This window comes from Mustelus asterias, chromosome 21 (genome assembly GCF_964213995.1).
Source record: "Mustelus asterias chromosome 21, sMusAst1.hap1.1, whole genome shotgun sequence".
Classification (NCBI taxonomy): domain Eukaryota; kingdom Metazoa; phylum Chordata; class Chondrichthyes; order Carcharhiniformes; family Triakidae; genus Mustelus; species Mustelus asterias.
In genome coordinates this window covers 14,288,467-14,314,123 of record NC_135821.1, presented here as the reverse complement: position 1 = coordinate 14,314,123, position 25,657 = coordinate 14,288,467, and the positions used below count along the sequence as shown (strand labels likewise).

The following is a 25,657-nucleotide window of genomic DNA, read 5'->3' as shown; positions in this document are numbered from 1 at the left end:
ATTGGTGAGTGGTGGCTTCAAACGTTGCTGTGTTTCTGGCAGCATGGTGGCACAGCGATTAGCACTGCTGCCTCACAACGCCAGAGACCCGGGTTCAATCCCAGCCTTCAGTGACTGCCTGTAGAGATTGCACGTTCTCCCCACGTATTTGTGGGCTTCCTCTGGTTTCCTTCCAGTCTAAAGTGCCCCTTAGTGTCCCAAGCTGTGTAGGTTAGGGGGGACTAATGGGGTAAATACGAGGGGTTACGGCGATAGGGAAGGGGTTGAGCTTGGGGAAGATGCTCTATCGAAGAATTGGTGCAGACTCGATGGGCCGAATGGCCTAATTCTGCACTCTAGGAATTCTATGCTCCTGTCTGCCTGTTGTACAGCGTTCTTATCCTGGACTGGAGACTCTGTTTCTCAGGCACTGGCAACTAGGCCAAAAGAGCAGAAGAGCAACTTGATCACAGTCTATGTGTATGGGGAGGAGGGTTGGAGGAAGAGGCGTAAACCATTCAGTGCTTTGAGTCATTCCACCATTCAATTAAAAAGAGAAACTTCAATTTCACTCCTCAGGATGCCCTGAAGAACTGTTCAGCGAATAGTGTAGTCACAACATAGTTGTAATTTAGGATGGAATTCTCCCAAGCCCCCATTGACCTGTGGGTTCAATGGTTGGTGGGGAAGGTAGAATTTGGCAGGAGGATCAAAAGTCACCAGTGTGAACTTACAACAGGATTTTCCGCTGGTGCCCACCATGATGGATTGGGAAACCTGCATGAAACTCACTTAGATCCCACTAATGGGATGCAGATGTAGGTCCGATTACCCATGCCCAATTTGATTTGGCGCCAATGGGAAAACACATCAGTGCAAAACACATTTGGAACAATGTGGTATGCAGATGTTGGGACTCACTTAAATGATGCCTTGGACTGCCTTTGGAGTTCAGGATGGAGGTCGACCACAGCAGTGAGTGAGGGGAGCATCTACAGGTGGATCTTTCATCTTCCAGCCTCAGAATATGCCAGGTGATCCCCCTGCCTTCTCAGGAGGTCCACCTTCTGGCCTCCCGGTGATCCCGGAGATCCATCCTCATTTTCAGGAGGTCCACCTTCTTTCTTCAATTGTGGGTCAGTGATGTTGGGGGCCTTTGCAATATGGTGTCCAGAGAGGACAGTTGATTACATGCCATCACGCCTGCCCCACAATGGAATATGATGCAAAACACCCAGTTGCACAATTATAGAAGCTGGAGCCGGACGATTTGGCGTGTTTTTCCCCCTGCCTTTGCAGCGGGAAATAATTCATGTTCCCACCCCCACCATGGGACTTAGCCCCCAGATGGGAGAATTCCGCCTATGGTAAAAGTGACAGTCAATTTCCACACAGCAAGCTCCCACAAATAAAAATGTAATAATGACCAGATAACATGTAATAGAGACGTTAGTTGAGGGATGAACATTGACCAAAACATCAGGGACAACTTATTTGTTCTATTTCAAATGGTGCCATGGGATCTTTTAAATCCATCTGAGGGGGCAGGAAGGGCCTCAATGGATCATGGCTGATCCTTAGCTCAATTCTATTTGACATTTTCAGTTGACACCCATTCTTAATTGAGAAGAACTGAAGATTCCATTACCTTTTGTGTGAAGAAGTGCTTTTGTCCCTCACTCCTGAGTGGCCCCGTTCTAATTTGAAGGTTATCCTCACACGTTTTGGATTACCTCATCAGAGGAAATTGTTTCTCCCACCTATCCTATCAACTCCTCCGCAGTCCTGATAACAGCCACATTTGTATGAACACAATCTGCCCACGAAAAGTGATAGCACACATAACAAGCAGCATAGATTTCAAGTTATGAAAAAGTAAAGAATTTATCTGTTGTTTGAATGTATATGATTATGGATAGTGGTATGTAATGGTATCATTTTCTTACACCTAATGAAATATGCCATGTTGTTTTTTTTTGTCCAATTCATTGACCCTTATAGCCAAACTGCCAAACTCTTGTAACCTTTGGGACACAGCAGATAAATGGCAATGTTTTTTTCCTGAACATGCGTAATCCAATTTCTTAAGTCTAGTGAGGCATGTGAGACAGTCCTTGAATCCATTGCCCCCCTAGCCCCTTATACAGCAGTTCTCAAATCTTTTTTGGTTGGAGAACCTCTTTTCAATTGAATCTGTCTCCATCACTCCCGGGCAATGCATTCCAGATTCTAACCACTCACTGCATAAGAATGTTTATCCTCATGTTGCAGTTGTTTTTTTATTCATTTGTGGGACATGGGCGTTGCTGGCTGGCCAGCATTCCATCCTTAGTTGCTTTGAGAAGGTGGTGTGAGCTGCCTTCTTGAATCACTGCAGTCCATGATGTGGGTTGACCCACAATGCCGTTGGGGATTGTGACAAAGTGACTGCGAAAGAACGGCAATATATTTCCAAGTCAGGACGGTGATAGGTACCGCATGTTTGTAGATGCGGTACCTATCAAGCGGGCTGCTTTTTCCTGAATGCTGTCAAGCTTCTTGAGTGTTGTTTTGCTCCACCCATCCAGGCAAGTGGGGAGTATTACCTCACACATCTGACTTGTGCCTTGTAGATGGTGGATAGGCTTTGTGGAGTCAAGGAGGTGAGTTACTCACCACAGTATTCCTAGCCTCTGACCTGCTCTTGTCGTTACTCGAGGTCGAGGTTCATCCCAAACAAAAGAAAGGTTATCAGAGGGGGGATTAGGCAGCCATGGCTGACAAAGGAAGTCAGGGAATGCATCAAGGCAAAAGAGAGAGCCTATAATGTGGCAAAGAGTAGTGGGAAGTCAGAAGATTGGGAAGGCTATAAAAACAAACAGAGGATAACAAAGAGAGAAATAAGGAAGGAGAGGATCAAGTATGAAGGTAGGCTAGCCAGTAACATTAGGAATGATAGTAAAAGTTTCTTTAAATACATTAAAAACAAACGGGAGGCAAAAGTAGACATTGGGCCGCTCCAAAATGACACTGGTAATCTAGTGATGGGAGACAAGGAAATAGCTGAGGAACTTAATAAGTACTTTGTGTCAGTCTTCACAGTAGAAGACATGAGTAATATCCCAACAATTCAGGAAAGTCAGGGGGCAGAGTTGAATATGGTTGCCATCACAAAGGAGAAAGTGCTAGAGAAACTGAAAGGTCTGAAAATTGATAAATCTCCGGGCCCAGATGGGCTACATCCTAGAGTTCTAAAGGAGATAGCTGAAGAAATAGTGGAGGCGTTAGTTATGATCTTTCAAAAGTCATTGGAGTCAGGGAAAGTCCCAGAGGATTGGAAAATCGCTGTTGTAACCCCACTGTTCAAGAAGGGAACAAGAAAAAAGATGGAAAATTATAGGCCAATTAGCCTAACCTCAGTTGTTGGCAAAATTCTAGAATCCATCGTTAAGGATGAGATTTCTAAATTCTTGGAAGTGCAGGGTCGGATTAGGACAAGTCAGCATGGATTTAGTAAGGGGAGGTCGTGCCTGACAAACCTGTTAGAGTTCTTTGAAGAGATAACAAATAGGTTAGACCAAGGAGAGCCAATGGATGTTATCTATCTTGACTTCCAAAAGGCCTTTGACAAGGTGCCTCACGGGAGACTGCTGAGTAAAATAAGGGCCCATGGTATTCGAGGCAAGGTACTAACATGGATTGACGATTGGCTGTCAGACAGAAGGCAGAGAGTTGGGATAAAAGGTTCTTTCTCAGAATGGCAACCGGTGACAAGTGGTGTCCCGCAGGGTTCAGTGTTGGGGCCACAGCTGTTCTCTTTATATATTAACGATCTAGATGACGGGACTGGGGGCATTCTGGCCAAGTTTGCCGATGATACAAAGATAGGTGGAGGGGCAGGTAGTATTGAGGAGGTGGGGAGGCTGCAGAAAGATTTAGACAGTTTAGGAGAGTGGTCCAAGAAGTGGCTGATGAAATTCAACGTGGGCAAGTGCGAGGTCTTGCACTTTGGAAAAAAGAATAGAGGTATGGACTATTTTCTAAACGGTGACAAAATTCATAATGCTAAAGTGCAAAGGGACTTGGGAGTCCTAGTCCAGGATTCTCTAAAGGTAAACTTGCAGGTTGAGTCCGTAATTAAGAAAGCAAATGTAATGTTGTCATTTATCTCAAGAGGCTTGGAATACAAAAGCAGGGATGTACTTCTGAGGCTTTATAAAGCACTGGTTAGGCCCCATTTGGAGTACTGTGAGCAATTTTGGGCCCCACACCTCAGGAAGGACATACTGGCACTGGAGCGGGTCCAGCGGAGATTCACACGGATGATCCCAGGAATGGTAGGCCTGACATACGATGAACGTCTGAGGATCGTGGGATTATATTCATTGGAGTTTAGGAGGTTGAGGGGAGATCTAATAGAAACTTACAAGATAATGAACGGCTTAGATAGGATGGACGTAGGGAAGTTGTTTCCATTAGCAGGGGAGACAAGGACGTGGGGGCACAGCCTTAGAATAAAAGGGAGTCACTTTAGAACAGAGATGAGGAGAAATTTCTTCAGCCAGAGAGTGGTAGGTCTGTGGAATTCATTGCCACAGAGGGCAGTGGAGGCCGAGACGTTGAGCGTCTTCAAGACAGAAATTGATAAATTCTTGATTTCTCAAGGAATTAAGGGCTATGGGGAGAGAGCGGGTAAATGGAGTTGAAATCAACCATGATTGAATGGTGGAGTGGACTCGATGGGCCAAATGGCCTTACTTCCGCTCCTATGTCTTATGGTCTTATGGTTACTGTGTTGTTTATGTGGCGAGTTCAGTTGAGTTTCTGGTCAATGGTCACCCCAAGGATGTTGGCAGTGGGATTCAGTGATGGTAATGCCATTGAACGTTATGGGGCGGTGGTTAAAGTATCTCTTATTGGTGATGGTCATTGCCTGGCATTTGTGTGGTGCGAATATTACTTGCCACTTGTCAGCCCAAGCCTGGATAGTGTCCAGATCTTGTTGCATTTTAACATGGACTGCTTCAGTATCTGAGGAATCATGAATGGTGCTGAACATTTTGCAATTATCGGCGAACATCCCCTCTTCCGACCAGATGATGGGGGAAGGTCATTGATGAAGCAGCTGAAGATGATTGGACCTGGGACACTACCCTGAGGGACTCCTGCAGAGATGTCCTGGAGCTGAAACCACTGATCCTCCACAACAACAACCATCTTTCTATGTCCATATGTCTCTAACCAGAGGAGAGTTTGCCCCCTGATACCCATTGATTCCAGTTTGGCTAGGGCTCCTTGTTGCCACACACGGTCAAACGCGGCCTTGATGTCGAGGGCTGTCACTCTCACTTCACTTCTTTTGTTCATGTTTGAACCATATTTGTTTCTATAGCCAGCCACCTTAAACCAGTGCCCTCTGGTTCTCGAACCTTCCGCCAATGGAAACAGTTTCTTCCCATCTACCTTGACCAGACCCCACATGAAAACTTCTTTCAACCATCCCTTTGGGGCGGCACGATGGCACACTGGTTAGCACTGCTGCCTCACAGCGCCAGGGACTTGAGTTTGATTCCGACCTTGGGTCACTGCCTGTGCGGAGTCTGCACATTCTCCCTGTGTCTGCGTGGATTTTCTCCGTGTGCTCCAGTTTCCTCACACAGTCCGAAAGATGTGCTGGTTAGGTGCATTGGCCGTGCTAAATTCTCCCTCAGTGTACCCGAACAGGCGCCAGAGTGTGGGGACTAGGGGATTTTCACAGTAACTTCATTGTAGTGTTAATGTAAGCCTACTTGTGACACTAATAAATAAACTTCAAATTGATGCTTGATCAATTGTTAATTTTAACATATTAAGGGATATGAGGCAAATATGGGAAATGGATTTAAGCTGTACATCAGTCATTTCATTGAATGGCAAAACAGACTTGAGGATTAAACTTTCCTAACACAGCCCCAGTTTCTCCAAACTGCTCACTAAGCTTATTTGTAAAACAATATTTTAAAAATAACAACTCTGAACTTCAACATCTCCTGAACATTAAATTATATGGGGCAGCACGGTGGTTAGCACTGCTGCCTCACAGCACCAGGGACCCAGGTTCGATTCCCAGCTTGGGACACTGCCTGCGTGGGGTTTGCACATCCTTCCCTGTGTCTATGTGGGTTTCCTCCGGGTGCTCTGGTTTCCTCCCAACAGTCCAAAGATGTGCGACTCAGGTGGATTGGCCATGCTAAATTGCCCCTTAGTGTCAGGGGGACTAGCTAGGGTAAATGCATGAGGTTATGGGGGATGGGTGGGATTGTGGTCAGTGCAGATGGGCCAAATGGCTTCCTTCTGCACTGTAGGATTCTATGATTGTTTGTTTTTAAACAAATCGTTACTTTTGTTTTCAAGGTGTTGACACGGGGCTTTTAAAAGTTGAAAAAAATTCCAAGGTGCTTAAAATTAAATTAACACTTCCCAAAGTTTTGTTTTCGGATGGTTGGTTACTTCTGCATAAAATTTCGGCAACTTAAAGTTGTCAGAACTTTTTGTGTGTAACAAGTTCCACCGTATGCTCTGGGCGCGTCTTTGTGCTCAACGGCGACACCGGTGGTCAGTGCTGGGAATGCACGGGGAGAGCTGCTAGAATTGCAGGCTTGTGCGTGGGGGGAAAAAAAAACAAGCTATGCAAATCATTTTACAACACTGCAACGGCTTGTTGAAGTTAGCATTTGTGCGTGTCTCTGTGTTTTGAAACGCTGGGGAACAATTCGGTTCCTCCTTTCGTGGCCAGAACTTTTCTACACAACAACCTGTCCAGGATTTTTTTTTGAATTGGAAATAAATTCAGAAGCTTACTGGAAAAACAAATCCGTCATTTGTACGTGATTTTTTTTTTGAAAGGGGACGATTTTAAAATCCCACGACGTCCAAGAGATCCACACCAGCGTCCGCGCTCCGCCCGCCAGAACCCAAACAGGCGCGCGGCGGAAAATCAGAACGGCGAGGCGGTTATGCAAATGAAGCGCCAGCGATATTTGCATACCACGCCCCCTCCTCCTCGCTCCTCCCTCCCTATTGTTCCGCTGCGGGTGTGTGAGTCGGAGGTGCCGGCCGCCCAAACATTTGCATATCGGCCTGTCTGATCTGCATAGCAGCCCGCGCGCTATGATCAAATGCACGCCTAATGAGATGCGCGCGGGCGTTCCGCCATCTGCATATTAACCGTTCCCGGGGAGCCAGCTGCTCTCCGCCCTGTGTGGCGCGCGAGGGGGGAGAGTGAGCGAGAGGTTTTTAACTGGAAGGGAGGGAAAGACAGGGGGTTGGGTTGGGTGGGGAGGTCCTTCAATGAGATATTTAAAAAATAATTAAGTTATGCGCAATGTTATTTTCCCCTCCCCACAAAAAGGAAATAAAACCACAAGGGGAATGTAAAATTGGCTTATAATTTGCGTATTTTTCTCATCTGCATACACGCCAGGCGCAGCCGCCATTTTGTTTTGAAGGGCGTGCAATATTTGCGGCAGTTTGTGTTAAAAAAAACTCCGCAAATGAAAGGACGATTAAATGCATCGGAAAGGTAAGAGGATTATTTTAATTTATTCGGTAGGCGGGTGTGTTTTTTAAAAAAAAATTGTGTGTGTCCTTTCTCCGTCCCGGTTTTTGTTTGTTGTGGAGAGCGTATTTCGCCCCTGTGGGGCGGCGCGGGTGGCCCCGTGGGTGCCCTGTTGCGCCTGCGCGGCGGCTGCAGCACTGGAGCTGCATGGTTGCTGCACGAGACCACCTGTGCGACTGCGCAGGCGCGCGACGCTCCCAGCCCCAGACCACTCAACAAACACGCCGCACACTTAATAAGCCCGTGGTGTTTGCGGGACCTTACTTTTCACCCCCCCCCATCCCCCTCTTTCCTCTATGTTAAGTGGAAACTTCGCTGGAAACTTCAGGTTAAGGTAAGATTTAATCTGGTTTATTGATCCAAAGGGTAAAAAAAACCATTTAAATCCATCTTTCCCCTGATATTTTTGCATTTAGTCCTGTAGATGCATTTTTTTGTTATATAGTTTTCGTCCTTGCCCCCCCCCCCCACTCACTCACTCATTTTTTTTGTCACCCTCTAGTTTCATACTGAGTGTGAGTGACAAGCCAATGTGCTCCAGCAGCAACTAGCTGCTGCATTGCTGTAGGATTCTTTGTGCATGCATGTTCGGCTTCTAGAGTGTTGCAAGTTATCATCCCACTTCTTCCCTGCACACGTGATAAAGTTTTTCTGATTTTTAACAGTGATTTTTGTTGCACCTTTTAACTCGAATGGCAGTAATGCATCGGTGCTAATTGTGTAATTTTGAATATTAATGTGTAACTGAGTGGAGGCCAGCTCGGTGCTGTTGCTGTCTGTGTAATAAATGTCAGAGGACCATTTAACCTAATTTCTGGTTATCCTCACTCAGTAGCTCGATTTGCGATACATCTGAAAATTCTGAACGAACTGGAAACCTGTATACTGTTCCCTTTCTGCACAAGCAATGTGTGTACACGATTCTGCTATGGGTCAGCTGAGATGACCTCCGAGTCGCATGATCCTTTTGTATGTTTTTTGACAAATAAAACCATTTATACATTCCTTACCTATCTTGTTGATATTTAACACGCACCTGGACTGTTAATTTTTTATTGTACGTGTACTGTGACTTGTGTGTTTCTGTGACAAAGTAGCACTACATTGAGTTCTCTTAATGTAGTGTTGAATAGTAGTTGCTGTTGTAGATTTTTAATCCCAGTTTTCTAAATTTCTGTCAAATTTTCTACTTTGGATCCTGTCTTGGGTGGCAAATGAAGTACTTCCCCTCATGTTACTGTGACCAATGACATTAAGCGACAGGCTCCTAATCCTTAAAGCTCCTCTGAGAGCTGTATCAAAGGGACATCTCTTGGATGGGAGGCGGATAAGGCTGGAATTCTGCTCAGTGCCTCCTGCAAAGCTGCATCATGTGGGGAATTGATGTCATATCCCATTATTGAACTCTGTCCTATTTGTGTAATAAACTGTTTTGCATTACAAACAGAAAGAAAGCTTAAAATGCCATGAACCCGAACAAGTAGAAAATGCAGAAGTATGCAAGTGAGTTAGCGCCTGAGAAAAATGAACTATTATGAGGTGAACATGACAATGGAGGCAGATGAAGCCCATTCGGCCCTTCAAACCTGCTCTGCTATTCACTAGGATCATGGCTGATCTATCTCGACATCACCTTCTATCGTTGTTACATATCCGTTAATTGTCTTGGTATTCAAAAATATGTTGAGCTTCATCTTGGGGGTGCTTGGGTATGTCTGATGGTTCACTTTTCAAATGAATCCCTGTCCGTTTAAAGAGAGTAATTAAGTACTAATTGTTTCGAAAGGCTTCTGTTTTGGTTGAATATTTTGCAAGCTGGATTGAATATTCTCTCGAGTCCAGTATGACTTTGGAACTGATGAAAGGTAGAAATGTGATGACTTTTATTCTGTTGAAAAAGAGGGTCAGGTAGAACAAAAACAAAGGGAGGGGAGATTTAATTCTCATTGTCATTTAAACACCCCCGCTGTCTAACCTGTCTCTTGCTGTACCCGATCCTGTTATCAGCAGCATAAAGCTCATCACATTTCTACCTTCCTTCAGTTCCGAAGAAGAGTCCTATTGAACTGAACATTAACTCCGTTCTTTCTTCACAGACAACTGCCAGAACTGCTGAGTTTTTCTAGCACTTGTTGTTTGTGTCGGATGTCCAGCATCTGCAGTATTTTGCTTTTGTTGAATATTGTTTGCATTTCAGGTTATCTGAAATATAAACTGTTTTTCCCCACAAAAGAGGCTCGTCTGGCTGTGTTTCCAATATTTTCTGTTTTTATTTTAGATTTCCAACATCCACAGTATTTTGCTTACTCCGTGTTCATATTTTTAAAATCAGTGGTGTCAAAATACACTTTAATAAAAGTTCTAAATTATAACTTGATGGAGCCTAGATTTTGAAGTGTTATTTTGTATTGATATACTTCAGAGTAGCACCAAGGCAGATTGTCACATTGAAATCTGGAAATTTGTAAAATTGGGCCAGAAAAAGTGACATTGAAAGCTGCTGGACTGATTAAAAAACCAACTGGCTCACTAATACTCTTGAACGTTGTCGAAGAATGGAGTGTTTATTATCTAAGAAATTTCAATTTTGTTTTCCTGATGTTCAAAATTTGTGTTTTTTAAACCCCCTAATCAAGTAGCATTTCTCTAAAATGGTTGTGTAAAATGTCAGAAAGGAGCTTCTGGAAAGGACACTTGCACAGGACAGCATTAGATTTTGCACCTGTGACAAGCAAGGTGAAGTATATTTCAGGAGACCTTGATTTTGGTGTTTAAGGTTTTTTTCCATTCCTTGCTACAACGGTGTATTTCCAAACGAGGTTTGGATTAGTGATACCTGAATTCAGATGAAATTTATCTCATTTGGTGCAAAACTAATGCTCCTGCTTGCACCTTGTTTATTTTTAAAGACATCTCTAGATTTGAGTCACGTGTGTGCTTGAAGCACGCCCAAGCCACTCTATTCTTTTTTGGAGGTTCCAGGTCTTGAGTTTAAAGGGGGAAGGGGGGATTATATAGGTTTCTGCCACTTCGCAATATGTGACGTGTTCAGTTCCCCACAAGGACTCCACTGGATTTTTTCTTAACCTCATATTCTCTTGCGTATATGAACTTGTATGATCGGAAATGTTTTGTGGGATGGGGATCTCCACTATTTGTCAGGCATTTGACTCCGTGTCAGATAATATGGTTTCCTGTCAAGTGGCAGGAGTATTTTAGTTCCTGATCATTCAGATGTTTGCATTACATTTTCAAAAGCAGTCTCCACCACCCCTCCAAATCTTCACCATGACGCCCAAGTCACTGGGTGTGAAACAGCATTATAAATATGGTACCTGTGCATTTCCTTAGTAGAAATACATGTTTTGGTTTGATTCATGCCCTCAGACGTGGAAAACCTTTGTGGTTTATGGGCAGTTTTGTTAAAACGATTGACTGCTACCCCTATCCCACTGGCAATGGCATTGGCCCAGGCAGGATTTTTTTTCCAGGGGGCTTTGATGGTGCTGGCATGGTTATTGGTTGATGCATCGTCTGGGTAGAAATTTCATGACTTTGTCAAATTAATTGGAAAATTTTCTTTGAGAAGACCGTTCAAATGGAAGGAAGGTGCAGAAGAGCAAGATCTCCAGCCCCCTTGAGAGGCTGTCATGTGGGAAGCTTTGAAGTAAAAGCCAGGATTGTTACTCAAGATCCAGATGCATCCTGGAATGAACAAGAAATCCATTTTTGACCTAGTGGACTTGCCTACTGTTTACAGTTGCATTTGTGAAAAGCATCACCGGGCTGTACCTTAAGTCATGCATTTGAAAAAAATGTTTGCATGGCATCTAACTACTACTAGTCTTCAAGCACCAGACGAAATATGTCGCATATATGCTCCAAGGAGAAGCTCCTTTTCTTTAAAAATGATTTTAAATAGACATGTGATGTGGCAGACTACACCCAACACCTTTCAGAAGTATCTGCTTCCATGAGACATAAGGTGATGGATGATGATTGTGTACCCAGATTAATTGGCATGCTACCCAGTCTGGCTGTGTACTGTTAGTGTGGCTTCTGCTGCAATCAGCAATTGATTTCCAAAGTGCAACTGTAGAAGGGTTGAAAGTACACTGAACAAATGACCAGTATGAAAATCAGCTGCACGGGCCCTAAGTAATGGACTTTCCTCCTTAAATTCCTCCTCTTTTATTTAAGATGATACTTGAAAGCTAACTCTTGGTTACCTGTACCAGAACCTCTTCTTGTAGCTCAGTGACACATCTTGTTTGATTAATGCTCCTTTATAATGCCTTGTGATGTTTTTACAACATTAAAATACTATATAAATTCAAGTTGTTTAGTCAGACTTCTGCTTGTCAATCACAACAGGCTTTGTAAAATAATAAGAACTGCATTTTATACATTCCTGGAAGCTTGGGTTATTTTACAGCATATCAGTGGAATGAGATCACCCATCAAATGGCTGAGGCATGTGACCATTGTGAGCAGTGGAGGGAAATTCTAATGTTGCCATAGGATTTCTCCTTGGAGGAATCTGCTTGCAATCAGGCATGGTATCACTCCTCTTCATTTGACAGATTTGCTGCAAACCATTTGGCAGCTTCCATTGTTGAGTCACCAAACATAGCCAAAAGAGCTGAACTCAAGAACTGAATTCAGAATGACTACCTTTGACATCAAGGCAGCACAAAGTGTGGCGTCAAGGAACCCAAGTCAGTGAGATTCAGGAGGGGACATTCCACAGGTTGGAGTCATACCAAGCACAAAGGACGGTGGTTGTGGTTCATAATCCAGTCATCTCAACCTCAGGATATTACTGCAGGAGTTCGTCAGGAGAGTGTCCTAGGCTCAAGCATTTTCAGCTGCTTCATCAGTGATCCCTCCATCATAAAGTCAGAAATAGAGATGTTTGAAGATTTCAGCATTTGTTATCATTTGCGGCGACTCCAGATGCTGAAACAGTTTGCATGCAGCAAGGCCTGGATGACTTTGGGCTTGGGCTGTTAAGTGGCAAGTAACATTCATATTACAGGTGCCAGGCAATGACCATCTCCAGCAAGAGAGAATCTAGCCATCTACCCATGACATTCAAAGCATTACCATTGTTTAATCCCCCCCACTATCAACATCCCAAGGGGAAGGATAATAGCCAATAACCAGAAACTGAACTGGACCACCCATATGCAGTGGCTACTAAAGCAGGTCTTGCCATGGCTACAAGAGCAGGTCAGAAGCTGCAAATTCATTGGCATGTAACTCACTACCTGACTCCCCAAAGCCTGTCCACCATCTACAAGGCACAAGTCAATAGTGTGATTGAATACTCTTCATTGGCCTGGGCGAGTGTAGCTCCAACAACACTCAAGAAGCTAAACTACAACAACGGCAGTCTACATGATCAATCACAGTGGGCAGCCAATGGCCTGGGGGCCACATTTGGCCCATCTGGGCTCTGAGTGTGACCGTTGCCCATGTGCAAGATTGCCACATTCCACTGATTTCCGTCCGTGTAGATTTTTTCCTACCAGTGTGACAGAAATGATTCGCATGTAAAGCAAGGGCAAGTGAAATGAAGTGCACGCTATATGCACACAACATTTGACTGAGAGCCATGTGCTCTCTGTGTCCACAGTGTAAATATATTTCTTTTGTTTTTACCATTTTGATGTTGATGAGAGTTCTATTATATATACAAACAAGCATTTTCTATAACATTGTGTGATTAAATGTATTTAATTTTGGTCATAGTTCATGAATTTGCCTGATTTCAATCTTATGGCCTACTGAGATGAAGGAGGATTACTTGTGTAGACCACTCACTAGCCTAGGTTGTCCATCATTAATCTATCCCCTTAAACATTTACTCTATTATTTGCATAGTTTTAGAAGTTTGTACTATATACAAAATACACTGCAGCATCTCACCAAGGCCCATACAATAGCACTTTGCAAACTCACATGGGAATGTCACGTGCAAGTTCCCTTCACAAGCCACACACCATCCTGACTTGGAACATCTTCACTGAGTCAAAATCCTAGAATTCCCTCCTAACAAGCACTGTAGGTCTACCTACAGCAAATTAACTTCAGTGATTAAAGAAGGTTTAAGTTTATTTATTAGTGTCACAAGTAGGCTTACATTGACACTGCAATGAAGCTACTGTGAAAATCCCCTAGTCGCCACACTCCAGCACCTGTTTGGGTACACTGAGGGAGAATTTAGCATGGCCAATGCACCTAATCAGCATGTCTTTTCGGGCTGTGGGAGAAAACCGGAGTACCGTGAGGAAACCCACAGGTGACCAATGACCTTGAGGGCAATCAAGGATAAGAATACATGTATTACATCATCCCATGAAACAATATCTTAAAAATTGTGTTGCTTGTAGAGTGGTTTCCTGCCCAATAATATAGAATTCTGCACAAAACTGAAGATTTGATTGAGCGTTCTGTATGCTTTCCCATCATTCGTTTTCCTCACAGTTTACTTGAGATTTATATGAAGGAGTTGACAGTTATGTTGTGAGATGTGCTTGACCAGATTATCTGTCTGATGTTCTGGCACTTTGAATTGTGAGAGGCATTAAAATTCTGTGCAGAATGAATGGTCATACTTTGTAAATCAACCATTGGTCTGTCTGCAGGTTATTTATAAAAGCTAGAATTTAATGTTGATAATGACGTTACTAAATTCTGGAAAAACCTAAAGATTACAATGGCAAGTGTGTTGTTCACTCAAGCAACAAACACCACTTCAGTCCAATGGTGTTCGGTTTACTAGCAAGTTGGAAATGCTCCTAGATTGCAAATACTTGCTAAGTTTTGCTTCAATTTGTTTTTGCTATTTTCTTTATTTGTTGCTTTTTGCAGGAACTCTCCTGAAAGAAGCACTTTGTTCTGGTTCATGCAGGGTCAGTGGCAGAGTAGGTTAGGGGGCTGTTGTTTTTCTTTTTTGGCTCCTAAGTGGACATTAATCTGGTTCTAAGCTGCTATCAATGCAAGATCGTTTTCAGCTTGTAATCATGCAAGCTTTCACTCTCCATTACCTAGCCTCAATGCAGAAGATTAATAAATTGTAAGTGAAGTGGGAGACCTGTTATATTTTGTTTTGATGTGCACATCACAGGGTGGCACAGTGGTTAGCACTGCTGCCTCACAGCGCCTCGATTCCTGGCTCGGGTCACGGTCTGTGCGGAGCCTGCAAGGGTTTCCTCCGGGTGCTCCAGTTTCCTCCCACGGTCTGAAAGACATGCTGGCTAGGTGTGTTGGCCATGCTAAATTCTCTATGTACCCAAACAGGCACCAGAGTGTGGCGACTAGGGGATTTTCACAGTAACTTCATTGCAGTGCTAATGTAAGCCTACTTGTGACACTAATAAATACACTTAAGCACATAGGCCAGACCTCCACTCCCTCATTGATCTTTGAGATTCATGAAATCATTGAAATAAACTCCTCTTTAGTGTTCCCAGTTTCTACTATTGCACGGAACTGTTTGGCCTTTTTTAACTATATTGTTAGAACTATAGAAATGTATCATGGATTAATTGGGATGTTACCAGGAATGAGGCGTTTTAGTTATGGGAAGGGACTTGAAAATTTGGGGCATTTTGTACTGTAGCAATATGAAGACCTGATTTGAGACCTCCTAGATTATAAGGGATGATTGAGGTAACTTGTTATTTATTAATAAACCAGGCAGCAATTTAAGATCACCACTTATTGAATAAAGTTTATTGGTCACAAGTCGGCTTACATTAACACTGCAATGAAGTTACTGTGAAAATCCCCTATTATGTGATTTTAAAAATTATTTGAAGTCGCAAGTCAGAAAAACAATTTTGGCTCCTAATTTAGACTTGGTATTAGAACAAAGAACAGTACAGAATAGAAACAGCTTTGGCCCTCCAAGCCTGTGCCAATCACATTTGCCTATCTGCTCCAACCGCTTATGTCTCTATTCCCCGTTTGTTCATATGCCTATCAAGATAAGTATTGGGGAATGAATTGGGCCAGGTGATCGATGTTTCAGTGGGGAAGCATTTTGGATAGTCATGGATAAGAACAAGAGTGGCCCTCGGGTGAGGGTGTTTAATTGGGCGAGGGCAGATGTGTATTGGGAGCGGCTATTTGAGGGCAAATCCACGTCTGGAGTGTGGGAGGCTTTTAAAGGCCTGTCCTGGATTTCAATCAACTGGCATGTCCCCCAAAAATGAAGGATAGAAATGGCAGGATTTGGGAACCATGGATGAGGAGAGAAACTAAATTAAGGAAAAAGGAAGCATGCAGTAGGTCTAGGCATCTAAAAACTGACAAAGCCCTTGAGTATAGTGAAAGTAGGAAGGAACTTAAACATGGAATTAGGAGGGCTAAAAGGGGCCATGAAATGTCTTTAGCAAACAGGGTCAAGAAGAATCCCAAGCCCTTTTATGCATATATTAGGAGCAAGAAGGTAGCAAGAGAAAGAGTAGGCCCACTCGAGGACAATGGAAGGAAGTTATGCATGGAGCCACAGGAAGTGGGTGAAATTCTTAGAGTACTTTATCGGTACTCACCAAGGAGAAGGACATGACAGATGTTTAGGTGTGTGAACACTCTTAAGGACGTCAATATATCAAAGGAGGAAATGTTGAGTATCCTAAATTGCATGAAGGTAGACAAGTACCTGGGGCCAGATGGGATCTATCCCAGGTGACTGCGGGAGGCAAGGGAAGAAATAGATGGGGCCTTAACAGATATCGTCACATCCTTTTTGACCACAGGCGAGGTTCCAGAGGGCTGGAGAATAGCCAATGTTGTTCCCTTGTTTAAGAAAGAAAGCAGGGATAATCCAGCAAATTATAGGCCGGTAAGCCTGATGTCAGTGATGGGGAAGCTTTTGGAGAAGATACTGAGGGATAGGATATATGCACACTTGGAAGAAAATGGACTAGTTAGTAGTGACAGGAAGCATGGTTTTGTATGGTGAAGGTCATGTCTCACCAACTTAACTGAGATTTTTGAAGAGGTGACAGACTTAATTGATCAGGGAAGGGCTGTGGATGTGGTTTATATGGACTTTAGTAAGGCGTTTGACAAGATCCCACATGGCAGACTGGTACAAAAACTAAAATCACATGGGATTCGGGTTGGCTGGCTAGATGGATACAGAACTGGCTTGGGCATAGAAGACGAGAATGGCGGTGGAAGGATGTTTTTCAGAATGGAGATCTGTAGCTCGTGGTGTTCCGCAGGGATCAGTGTTGGGACCTCTGTTTGTGGTATATATAAATGATCTGGAGGAAATTGTGGGTGGTTTGCAGATGACACGAAGATTGGTGAAGTTGCTGATAGTGCCGGGGAATTGTCAGAGGATACAACAGGATATAAATAGATTGGAGACTTGGGGCACAGAAATGGCAGATGGAGTTTAACCCAGACAAATGTGAGGCGATGCACTTTGGAAGATCAAATGTAGGTGTGAATTATGCTGTAAATGGCAGAATCCTTAGGAATATTAACATACAGAGGGATCTGGGCGTGCAGGTCCACAGTTGTCTAAAAGTAGTAACATGTGGCATGCTTGACTTTATCAGCCGGGGCACTGAGTACAAGAGTTGGGAAATCATATTGCAGCTTTATGAAACCTTGATTAGGCTACATTTGGAGTATTGCTTGCAGTTCTGGTCACCACACGTGGAAGCTTTAGAGAGAGCACAAAGAAGTTTCACCAGGATGTTGCATGGTCTCGAGGGTGTTGGCTATGAGGAGAGGTTGAATAAACTAGGATTGTTTTCACTGGAAAGATGGAGGCTGAGGGGAGACCTGATGGAGCTCTACAAAATTGAGAGGCATAGACAGGGTGAATTGTCAGAGGCTTTTTCCCAGGGTGGAAGTGTCAATTACAAGGGAGACAGGTTCAAGGTAAGAGGGGGAAAATTTAAGGGAGATGTGCGCGGGAGGTCTTTCACACAGAGTGGTGCGTGTCTGGAACATGCTGCCAGAGAATGTGGTGGAAGCAGGTACGTTAGCTAGGTACGTGAATAGGGAGGGAATAGAGGAATACGGACCGAGGTTTTTTAAAATTTAGTTAGGGCATCATGATTGGCACAGGCTTGGAGGGCCTGTTCCTGTGCTGTACTTTGTTCTTTGTTTGTAATTCATCCACCAAGAGTGACCCTTAAGTTGGTTCTTAAATCAAAGTCCATTCTGTGGCAATGGGATTAACGCGACTTTAGTGATAGTTATCGTTGTTATAGACTCGATGGGCCGAAGGGCCTTTTCTGTGCTGTATGACTATTTATTTCGTCAGTCAGGAATTTAGTGTTTCACGGTTTAAAATCTGTACCCTCTTCACTCTTCATGGTTTTTAACTATTTAATATACTACTATCCGTTCTGTCCTTCATCACAACCAAATTTCTGCAGCATTTCTTCATAACTCAGACCTCCAGACAACATTTCATCTTTTTTGTATGAGTGACCAAGCTCAGTAGAAAAGGTTCAGCCTCCACAAACAGCTTTCTTCCTGGACTTTCCCTGTAATAAAATAAGTAAAATACTGGGGATAGTCAGCAGGTCTGGCAGCATCTGCAGAGAGAGAGAGAAACAGTTAACGTTGACCCTTTTGTCAGAACGGCGTTGGTTCTTACTTTGGGCAAAAGACTGAGCACACTCCAGAATAAGGCCTTGATGTAATCAGAATGGAGGAATGAACATATAACTGCTGAGGAGGCAGGTGTCTTTAAGGTCACTGTTCCTAGAGTTTCTTCCATCCTCTTTCTCCCTCTTCCCTCCATGGGATTGACTGCAATGGCTGTTTAAAATCATACAAGAAGCCAGCGTTGTGGGCACTTTGAGTGGGCATGTCACTTCCTTTGGCATAAATACTGAAGTATATTTGTAGTTTTGTGTACAGTTCATATTAAAGCACAGTGATCTCGAAGCCTATACAGAATGCCCATAAGTACCCTTGAAATACATTTATATGACTTGACTTTTCCAACTATCAGTTTTGGATGGATTATTGTGGAGGAGGTATAATGCTGATCTGATCTTTTGCTTTTTCCTTATAAAGAGCCGTATAATGAAAATAACCGTTAGCAATTGCTGTTAGAAGATGCAATAGTGCATTACCAATGCAGGGAAAAACCTATTTAGGCCAACATGCTGTTTCATTAATTATATTTGCAACTTCTCACCCTTACTCACATTGTTGCTATAATGTTATGTATAAATGATTCAAAAATTTCTTTGATCAAACAAAAACTTGGAATGACAACCTCTAATTGAGCTGAATTTCTTTATTATTCTGGTTGAGTATATCTCATTGAATATCCTGTTTTGTGGAAATTCCAGCAACAGCATTGTAACTCCACACACAAGTACTTTACGATCCTGATCTCAAGCAACCCAACAAGAAATCTAATTTCACAATTTTGTATTTTAATTTAACGATCAATTCAAAGTTCTTATGTTACACATTTAAGTTAGATATTAATTTTATTCCGAGGTTGCCTGATGGGATGGTAATCGGTGATGAATGTTCCGTTGCAATGATGTCAACTGTGGAGTTCACATGTAGGATATGTCTAAGAACTGTGTGCGGAGAGGAAACTGTCCCAAAACCCCAAAGGCTCAAATGCCACCATAGAAAAGTCACGTATCCCAAACAAACTTTCACCAGCTGACATATTTTGATGGTGACAGTTTTCCTTCAAATACAACAGACAGGGGAAAAATCTCCACAGCCTCAGCTGGAGTATTAGGACAGTGATTCCACTGAGAACCCACTGCCCCTTTTTTAATTTGTAACACTTTTATTGCAACATTAAAGCACCAAATGTTCCCATTGTAACAGTTTTTCATCACAGGGGAACTGCTGCTCCAACCTTGTGAAAGATAATTAATTTTGTACTTGTATAAAACAGAGCTTCCCCTGCCCCGATTGCTTGCGGTTTTCTTTGTAAAGCTGCATGCATTGCAGAATTACTTTTGATTTGACTTGTGATATGAAATTAGTTAATTGGGCTATCTTTGAAAGAATGCCCATAACAAAAACGCTTGGTTGAAATTTACCTTGTGTGAATAAAGTGAGATTTTAGGAGTTTCTTCACCTGAAGAGATGCTTCGATTGCAGTCAGCTCTGAAGGCTAATTGCTCTGCGGTGGGGGTATAACTTTGTTTGTTGAATATTCAAACTTTGAATGAAATCTGGAACAACAAATCTCAGGATTTGAATTTATTACCCCTCAATTTTCAGAACTGCCTCCAGTTTCGTAGTTGAGTAACAGGTTAGACCTGATTTTATGCAGCAATACTAAATCCAGTCATTGTGAAGGGTGATTGGAGAAACAAATTGTACACTTTGAGTGAGCTGCGTTGGCTGGATGGTCATTTTCTTGTTGCTTTCCTATGGTGTTGAATGGAGTTCTTCATAACACTCCATTTAAAAAACACCATGGAAAGTAATTGTTCAGAAGTGAGTAATATGAAAAGTGTTATATATTTTTTGGTGCTACTTGAGGTTTTAAAAAAAAAAGTGCGATTTTAGTATGTGTTCAGTTTTCAGATTTATGGATAAAGGATACTCTGCAGATTTGTACATCAGCTATATCCATTTTCCCAAACTGCCTTGCACATTCCACTATATCAGTTGATAATATCTTCATCTCTGGGAGTCAGTAGGTTGTTTATTTGAAGCCATACTTCAGGCCTTGAACACCAGAGGTAAGCTGGCTGCAGTGCTAAGGAAGTGCTACATTGTTAAAGTGATTCACTTGTGTTGCTGCACTCATTTGGGTGAACTTGAGATTTCATGGCCTTCTTTGGAAGGACAGGTAGTTATCCTCGATAATACAACTACCTCGACAATTATCACCAGAAGATAGGTTAGCTGATTATTCTTCTTACTATTTGAATGATATCTCTGTTTAATTAATTAATTAATCGTACATATCTCTAGTCCTTTTTGACATGTAATCAGGCACTATTAGATTTTTTCAGTATTGCAGTTGTATTTTGGTAGAAGAGCCAGTGGAAGTCACTAAAACCAGCCAGTCTCTTTGTGAATCTTTCAGAATTTTTTGATAAGGTATTGCAGTGATCGATATATTACCAGTTATTTTTCTTCTGTGTTGATGATGAATGTTCATTGTGGTCCTAGGAATGCTAGTAGACTTCTAGCAATTAACCAAGTCATAGTTCACCAATTGGGATAAGGCATTCATCAGCTGGGAATTGGGACAGTGAGTAATAGACTATTCGGAGACAAACAAATATGATCCTGTTTTGTTCATTATCTGTGTTGCATTTTGCTATAGTGGTCTTTGGACAGCAGTCATAAGCAGGAACTTAGGCTAGTTTTTCCTCAACACTCCTTTTAACTCCAGCAGTAAGTCGTCTTCAGAACAGTTCTGATGCTAGCTGCCCTCCTGTACCTCATGGTGGCAGTTACAGAAGTCAAAACGGTGTAAACAAGTTGCTCAACTTCAGCCAAAATTGTGTTCTTTCAGGAAGAGTCACTGCATAGTGATTGGAAGTGGGAACCACTGCTGCTTTTTGTCAGTAGGAACTCAACTGCAGCCCGGTTCACCATTGAACCTTGGTCTGAATGGCTTACTATTTATAAAAAGTCCTGAAAATTTGGAGGAGCTGCAAATCAGGAGTTCTCTATAATGTGATGCATTTAAGACTATGTAAAATTGGGCTACTCATAAACAAACTAGGGAGGTACTTGTATCAATAAGGTTTTATTCCTACAGTAAAAAGGAATAGTGCCAAAAGGGCAATCCGGGGAATTATAGAGCAATTAGCATAATGCCAATAGTAAGTAAGGTACTAAATCTTTAAGATCAGATAACAAAAACATCTATAGACGAAAAAGATAAATACTCGGCATGACTTGCTCAAGCCAGTATCCTGATTTAACCAAACTGTTTATGAGGAATGCTTTGAATTACCTGCTAGATCAGTGTCTCTTTCCTCCCCCACACGCCCCACCCCCCCCACCCCCCCATCCCAACCCAGCTTCTCGTGAAGAACATGCACGCAGAGATGTTTTCCATTGTTAACACCATTCCATTTGCATTTAAAAGTGGCTCGCGATCCCCAAAATGAATTTAAAAATCCCTGTGTTGGTGGGTCCTGAACTTTGGTGCTCAAGAAGCAAGCTACTAGTCGTAAAACTGTGGAGACCAGCTAAAACTAATATCTTGAAGAACCTGTTTTAAAACAGATCTTCAATCTTGGCAATATCAGCAGCCTACTGCACAAAACCCAAGTTCCTAGAATCAACCACACTGACATGGTGGGTTTCATGCAATGCAGAAGCACCTTTTTAAAATATTGATCATGGTACAGTAAAGAACTATTAAAATTGGGAACTTTTGCAGTCTTTTGAATTATACTGCATGAGTTTGGAACCCAGAACTTTTCAATGCTTTTCCTTCTTTTGCCAACCACCCCTAGGGCTGAACACTTAAAATAAATTATACAAATGGTACACTTGACTCCACATAATCAAGAAAGTGGAAGTGTAATATAGTGGTGTATAAGTTCTGTTATTTTAATCTTAATTGTATTAAATTTAAGAACTATGCATCCCTTGGACTGATATTTGGGTATGCCATGTAGAAACTCTACTTGCTATCATAGATGGTGACTCTGGTTGAGCACATGGAGTAATGCTATTCCTGTAATCCCTTGTTGGGTTTGAGTATTTTAGTATTTACATCAGTTTTTTAAATCCAGTATTAAGTAACTGGAAGATAAGAGAGAACTATTTTTAAATATTAAATTCATCTAGACATCTTATTTAACACCTGTGCCATTGCGAATTGACTCCTAATGTAAACTGTTGGATGCGGAGCATATGATATTTTAAACCCTTTTTTATGCAGTTAAAACTGCTGATTCTTGGCACACGGAGATTTTCTAAAATAAACCCAGTTATTGAATAATGGATATCAGCCAGAATATTTTAATTCTCCGTCAATATGATACAGAGCTTATCCTGCTGCGCTATCTCCACTGACATTTTGTGGAAAATGGGTTAATATGTTAAGTACACATTTTAGTGCATTCAGTTTGTTGTTTTTAACACAAACACTACAATGGTTTTTGGAACAGCAGTGTTCTGGTAGTCGTATTTTTTCCAAAGTGATAAATAAAATCCAGGAGTAACTTGAAATAAATTGAGTGGTTTGGCCAGTTCCCACTGATGTGAGCTCCTGAAATAGCAGCAGGCAAGGCAGCCATTTTGTGCATTCTGCTGGGACTCTGGCATCCTCCATTATGCAAAGAGCTCAGCAGCTGGAATCATGTGATCAGAGATCGCTTAGAACCCCAGATATCTCCTTTCACTACCTGATTTTCCTAATCCAGTTTCTTTCACACACAATGCAGTGTGCAGGAGGATCTCTCTTTGTAATCTGACTGTTTATCATTCAGAGAGCTGCTAATTGTGTAATGCTTGTGTGGAGTGATGTTCTGTGTTCTTAGTGAAGGATCTTATTGTCGACAGTTTTAAACTATTTTTGTGTTTGAACATCTAAAATACCTCATTTATTTTTTTGTCTTTAATGGGCTATTCAAAACTAGATTTGAATTTCTACCTACTTGAAACTCCTGGTGGGGGGAGGGGGGTATTGGGAGGCTGCTGTGAAGCCATGAGCAGGTTTTTTTTAGAAAACTGAAGCAAAAATATCTCTATCACAGTTTTCACTGTTTGGAAAGCTGTTTATAACCTCCAGGAGACAGGAATAAAAAAAACTTCTTGCAGACTGTCGTGAGTAATTTTTCTGTATGCGTTTTTTTCCTTCAGGGATCAATTTTAACAGGCAATTTCTCTCCCCGCCCCCCAGAAAAGCTCCCCCCAAAAAATCAAGCTTCCCAATTACCTTATTTTTGATCATCTGAAGGAATCAGGCATTTGATTGCCATGATTATTTCAGTGTGCTTACCGCGTGCAAGTGGCAAACGTCACAAGTCCTTCAGTGTTGTCCTTGGGTTGACCTTGCAAGTCTTTCCAGTTGTATTCCTAGTATACTTCTCCCCAATTTTATTCACTAATTTTTGGTGCTTTGTTCTCTATACCTGTTATTTGGCTAACCAAGTTTCATGGTGTAACATTAGATCTATGCTGTCTGCTGCAACATGGTGTTTGATGCAATCATTTTCCTTTTTCTGAGTAATTCTTGCAGTGTAACTAGACCTGACGCAAAATTAACATTAAAAGGCTATATATATATATGTCCAAACGGCACATATAGAACATATGCTATTACAGAGGATAATGCATGGTGACCAGCCTGCTCTTTATTTCACAATTGCAAAGATGTGTTATAACTGGCGGGTTCTGTGAGCGTGAGTCATCTAGATCTTTCTCACCCACCAGTGAAATCCAGTGAAATGAAAAGCAGATTGTGCTGCTGGCTGTGTACTTAACATAGTAAGCGAGGAAATGGAACAAAGAGGAGGGAACATTTCTAGTTTCAATAAAGCAAATTATCATAGATGTATTGGTAATGAAAGCATGATGTAATTTAAATTTGAGGTGTTGGATATTTTTAATGCTGTGAAAATTGTGGAGTAAAATATTAAATACCTTATTACATGTAGCACTAATATGTTCCCTGACTATGTAAGTGTTTTTTTAGGGTTTTTAATTTTAAGGAAGTGAACCTAGAAAACACCAGTCTCATTCAATTTTAAGATTAAAATTGAGGTGTTTATTTTGGTTTTAATTGACTTTAAATCGCTTAGGGGAAGAAAAAGTAATTTACAGTTCTTCTGGAAAAGGAAGGAGTCACGCATGTTTTGAGTGGGGCATAAATTTAAATAATGGGTTTCAGGGCTTAGACTGGGAGGCAGATCTTGCATTCTGGCAATTTCCTCCTGTATGTTCTTGAAGTGGGGCTTCTTTGTTTCCTCCCCCTTCCCCCTCCTTCTGGTGCCTGCCGGTTCCAACAGCCGTCTGGCTTGCTCTGGCAGCCTGGAATCTCTGGCCTGGATTCCTAGGAAGCAGCAAGCAAACTTACACAGTTGAATCCTGCTTGCTAATTGCCTAGTGTGACTGACAGGCAGTTGACGTCAGTGAGGGGCCGCCTCCAGACACATCTGCTATACTGTAGTTGCATACCCAACAATCAGAGCTTGCTGTCTGCTGGTAAGTCCTGTTGTTGTTGTTGTTAATGTGGTTGTGCGCTTGCAGCTATCTGACTGTAGCAGGCAAGGAATATTGTGCACATGTATATACACACGCACAGTCAAACATACACACCCATACCCCAGCTAAAGTAAATAATTGTAGAGTGGTACTGCAGAGCAGGAAACCATGTTTTAGCTGTTCTCTATAGAGAAGTAACTGTTTAGTTTGAGGTGGGATGAAGCTACAGTATTAACTACCCGTGCCTCTGCAACCTCAAAATGGCTGACAGTTGTGGCTGTTCCCTCCTACTAAAATGCCTCGGGCAAGTTCCTGTGGTTTATTTGTGGAAGTGTAGATCTCACATATCAACTTTTAATGCCAGGTAGGCAGAATTATTTTTTTTTTCTTTTTGTCTCTAAACACCAGAGCCTTTCTCTTTCACACACTCCTTCTACCCCCCCCCCCCCACCCCACCACCACAAAAAAAAATTTTTAATACTAATTTTAGGGGCAAACAACTTGCAAAATGAAATGTATGTAAATGATTTGTGTTTGCTTTGTGTCTCAAATTCAAAGTGGTATATTTCTTGGAAAACAACTGTTTCATATTTAGTGCACTGGAACCTATATAAAGCGGTCACCCTTCAGAAGGATCAAAATGGCTGCTAAATGGAGGTTCAGAACCTACTTAAACAATATCCTAGTATTGGGGACTGTGAAAAATGGCTAAGTCAAATGAAGACCGCTTAATGTGTTGAGCGATAATGTGACATTCACAGGACTTAACCCATTCTCAACTAGAGGAACATATACATTTTATTACTCCTGCTCCCCGGTAAGTAATAATTGTGGCCATTTTTAGTTATCTTTTGTCACTGTTTTGCAGGGGGGAAAGTAATGGTGGTTTAGTTTCAGTCTGTTACATAACCAGAAAGAGCTGGGTTTGTATATGGGGGTGGAGGAGCGGGG

The 25,657-nt window shown here is 42.1% G+C and overlaps 1 protein-coding gene across 14 annotated transcripts in view; it reads left to right on the top strand.

The window, feature by feature from the left end:
- Positions 1-25,657, top strand: part of LOC144509131 (activating transcription factor 7-interacting protein 1-like) — a 187,920-nt gene that overhangs the window by 10,400 nt on the left and 151,863 nt on the right. For 3 of the 14 annotated variants that reach the window (XM_078237521.1, XM_078237515.1, XM_078237514.1), the window contains exon 1: positions 7,199-7,519. The exons of 1 other annotated variant lie outside the window; for it this stretch is intronic. Coding sequence is in view for 3 of the 13 variants with exons in the window: in XM_078237514.1 (XP_078093640.1) it covers positions 7,491-7,519 (29 nt within the window). In the remaining 10 variants the exon portion in view is untranslated. Of the gene's footprint in view, positions 1-7,198; positions 7,520-7,686; positions 7,890-24,489; positions 24,707-25,657 lie in introns of those variants that run through there. 10 more of the 14 variants (XM_078237526.1, XM_078237522.1, XM_078237511.1 and 7 more) reach the window with 6 other exon arrangements.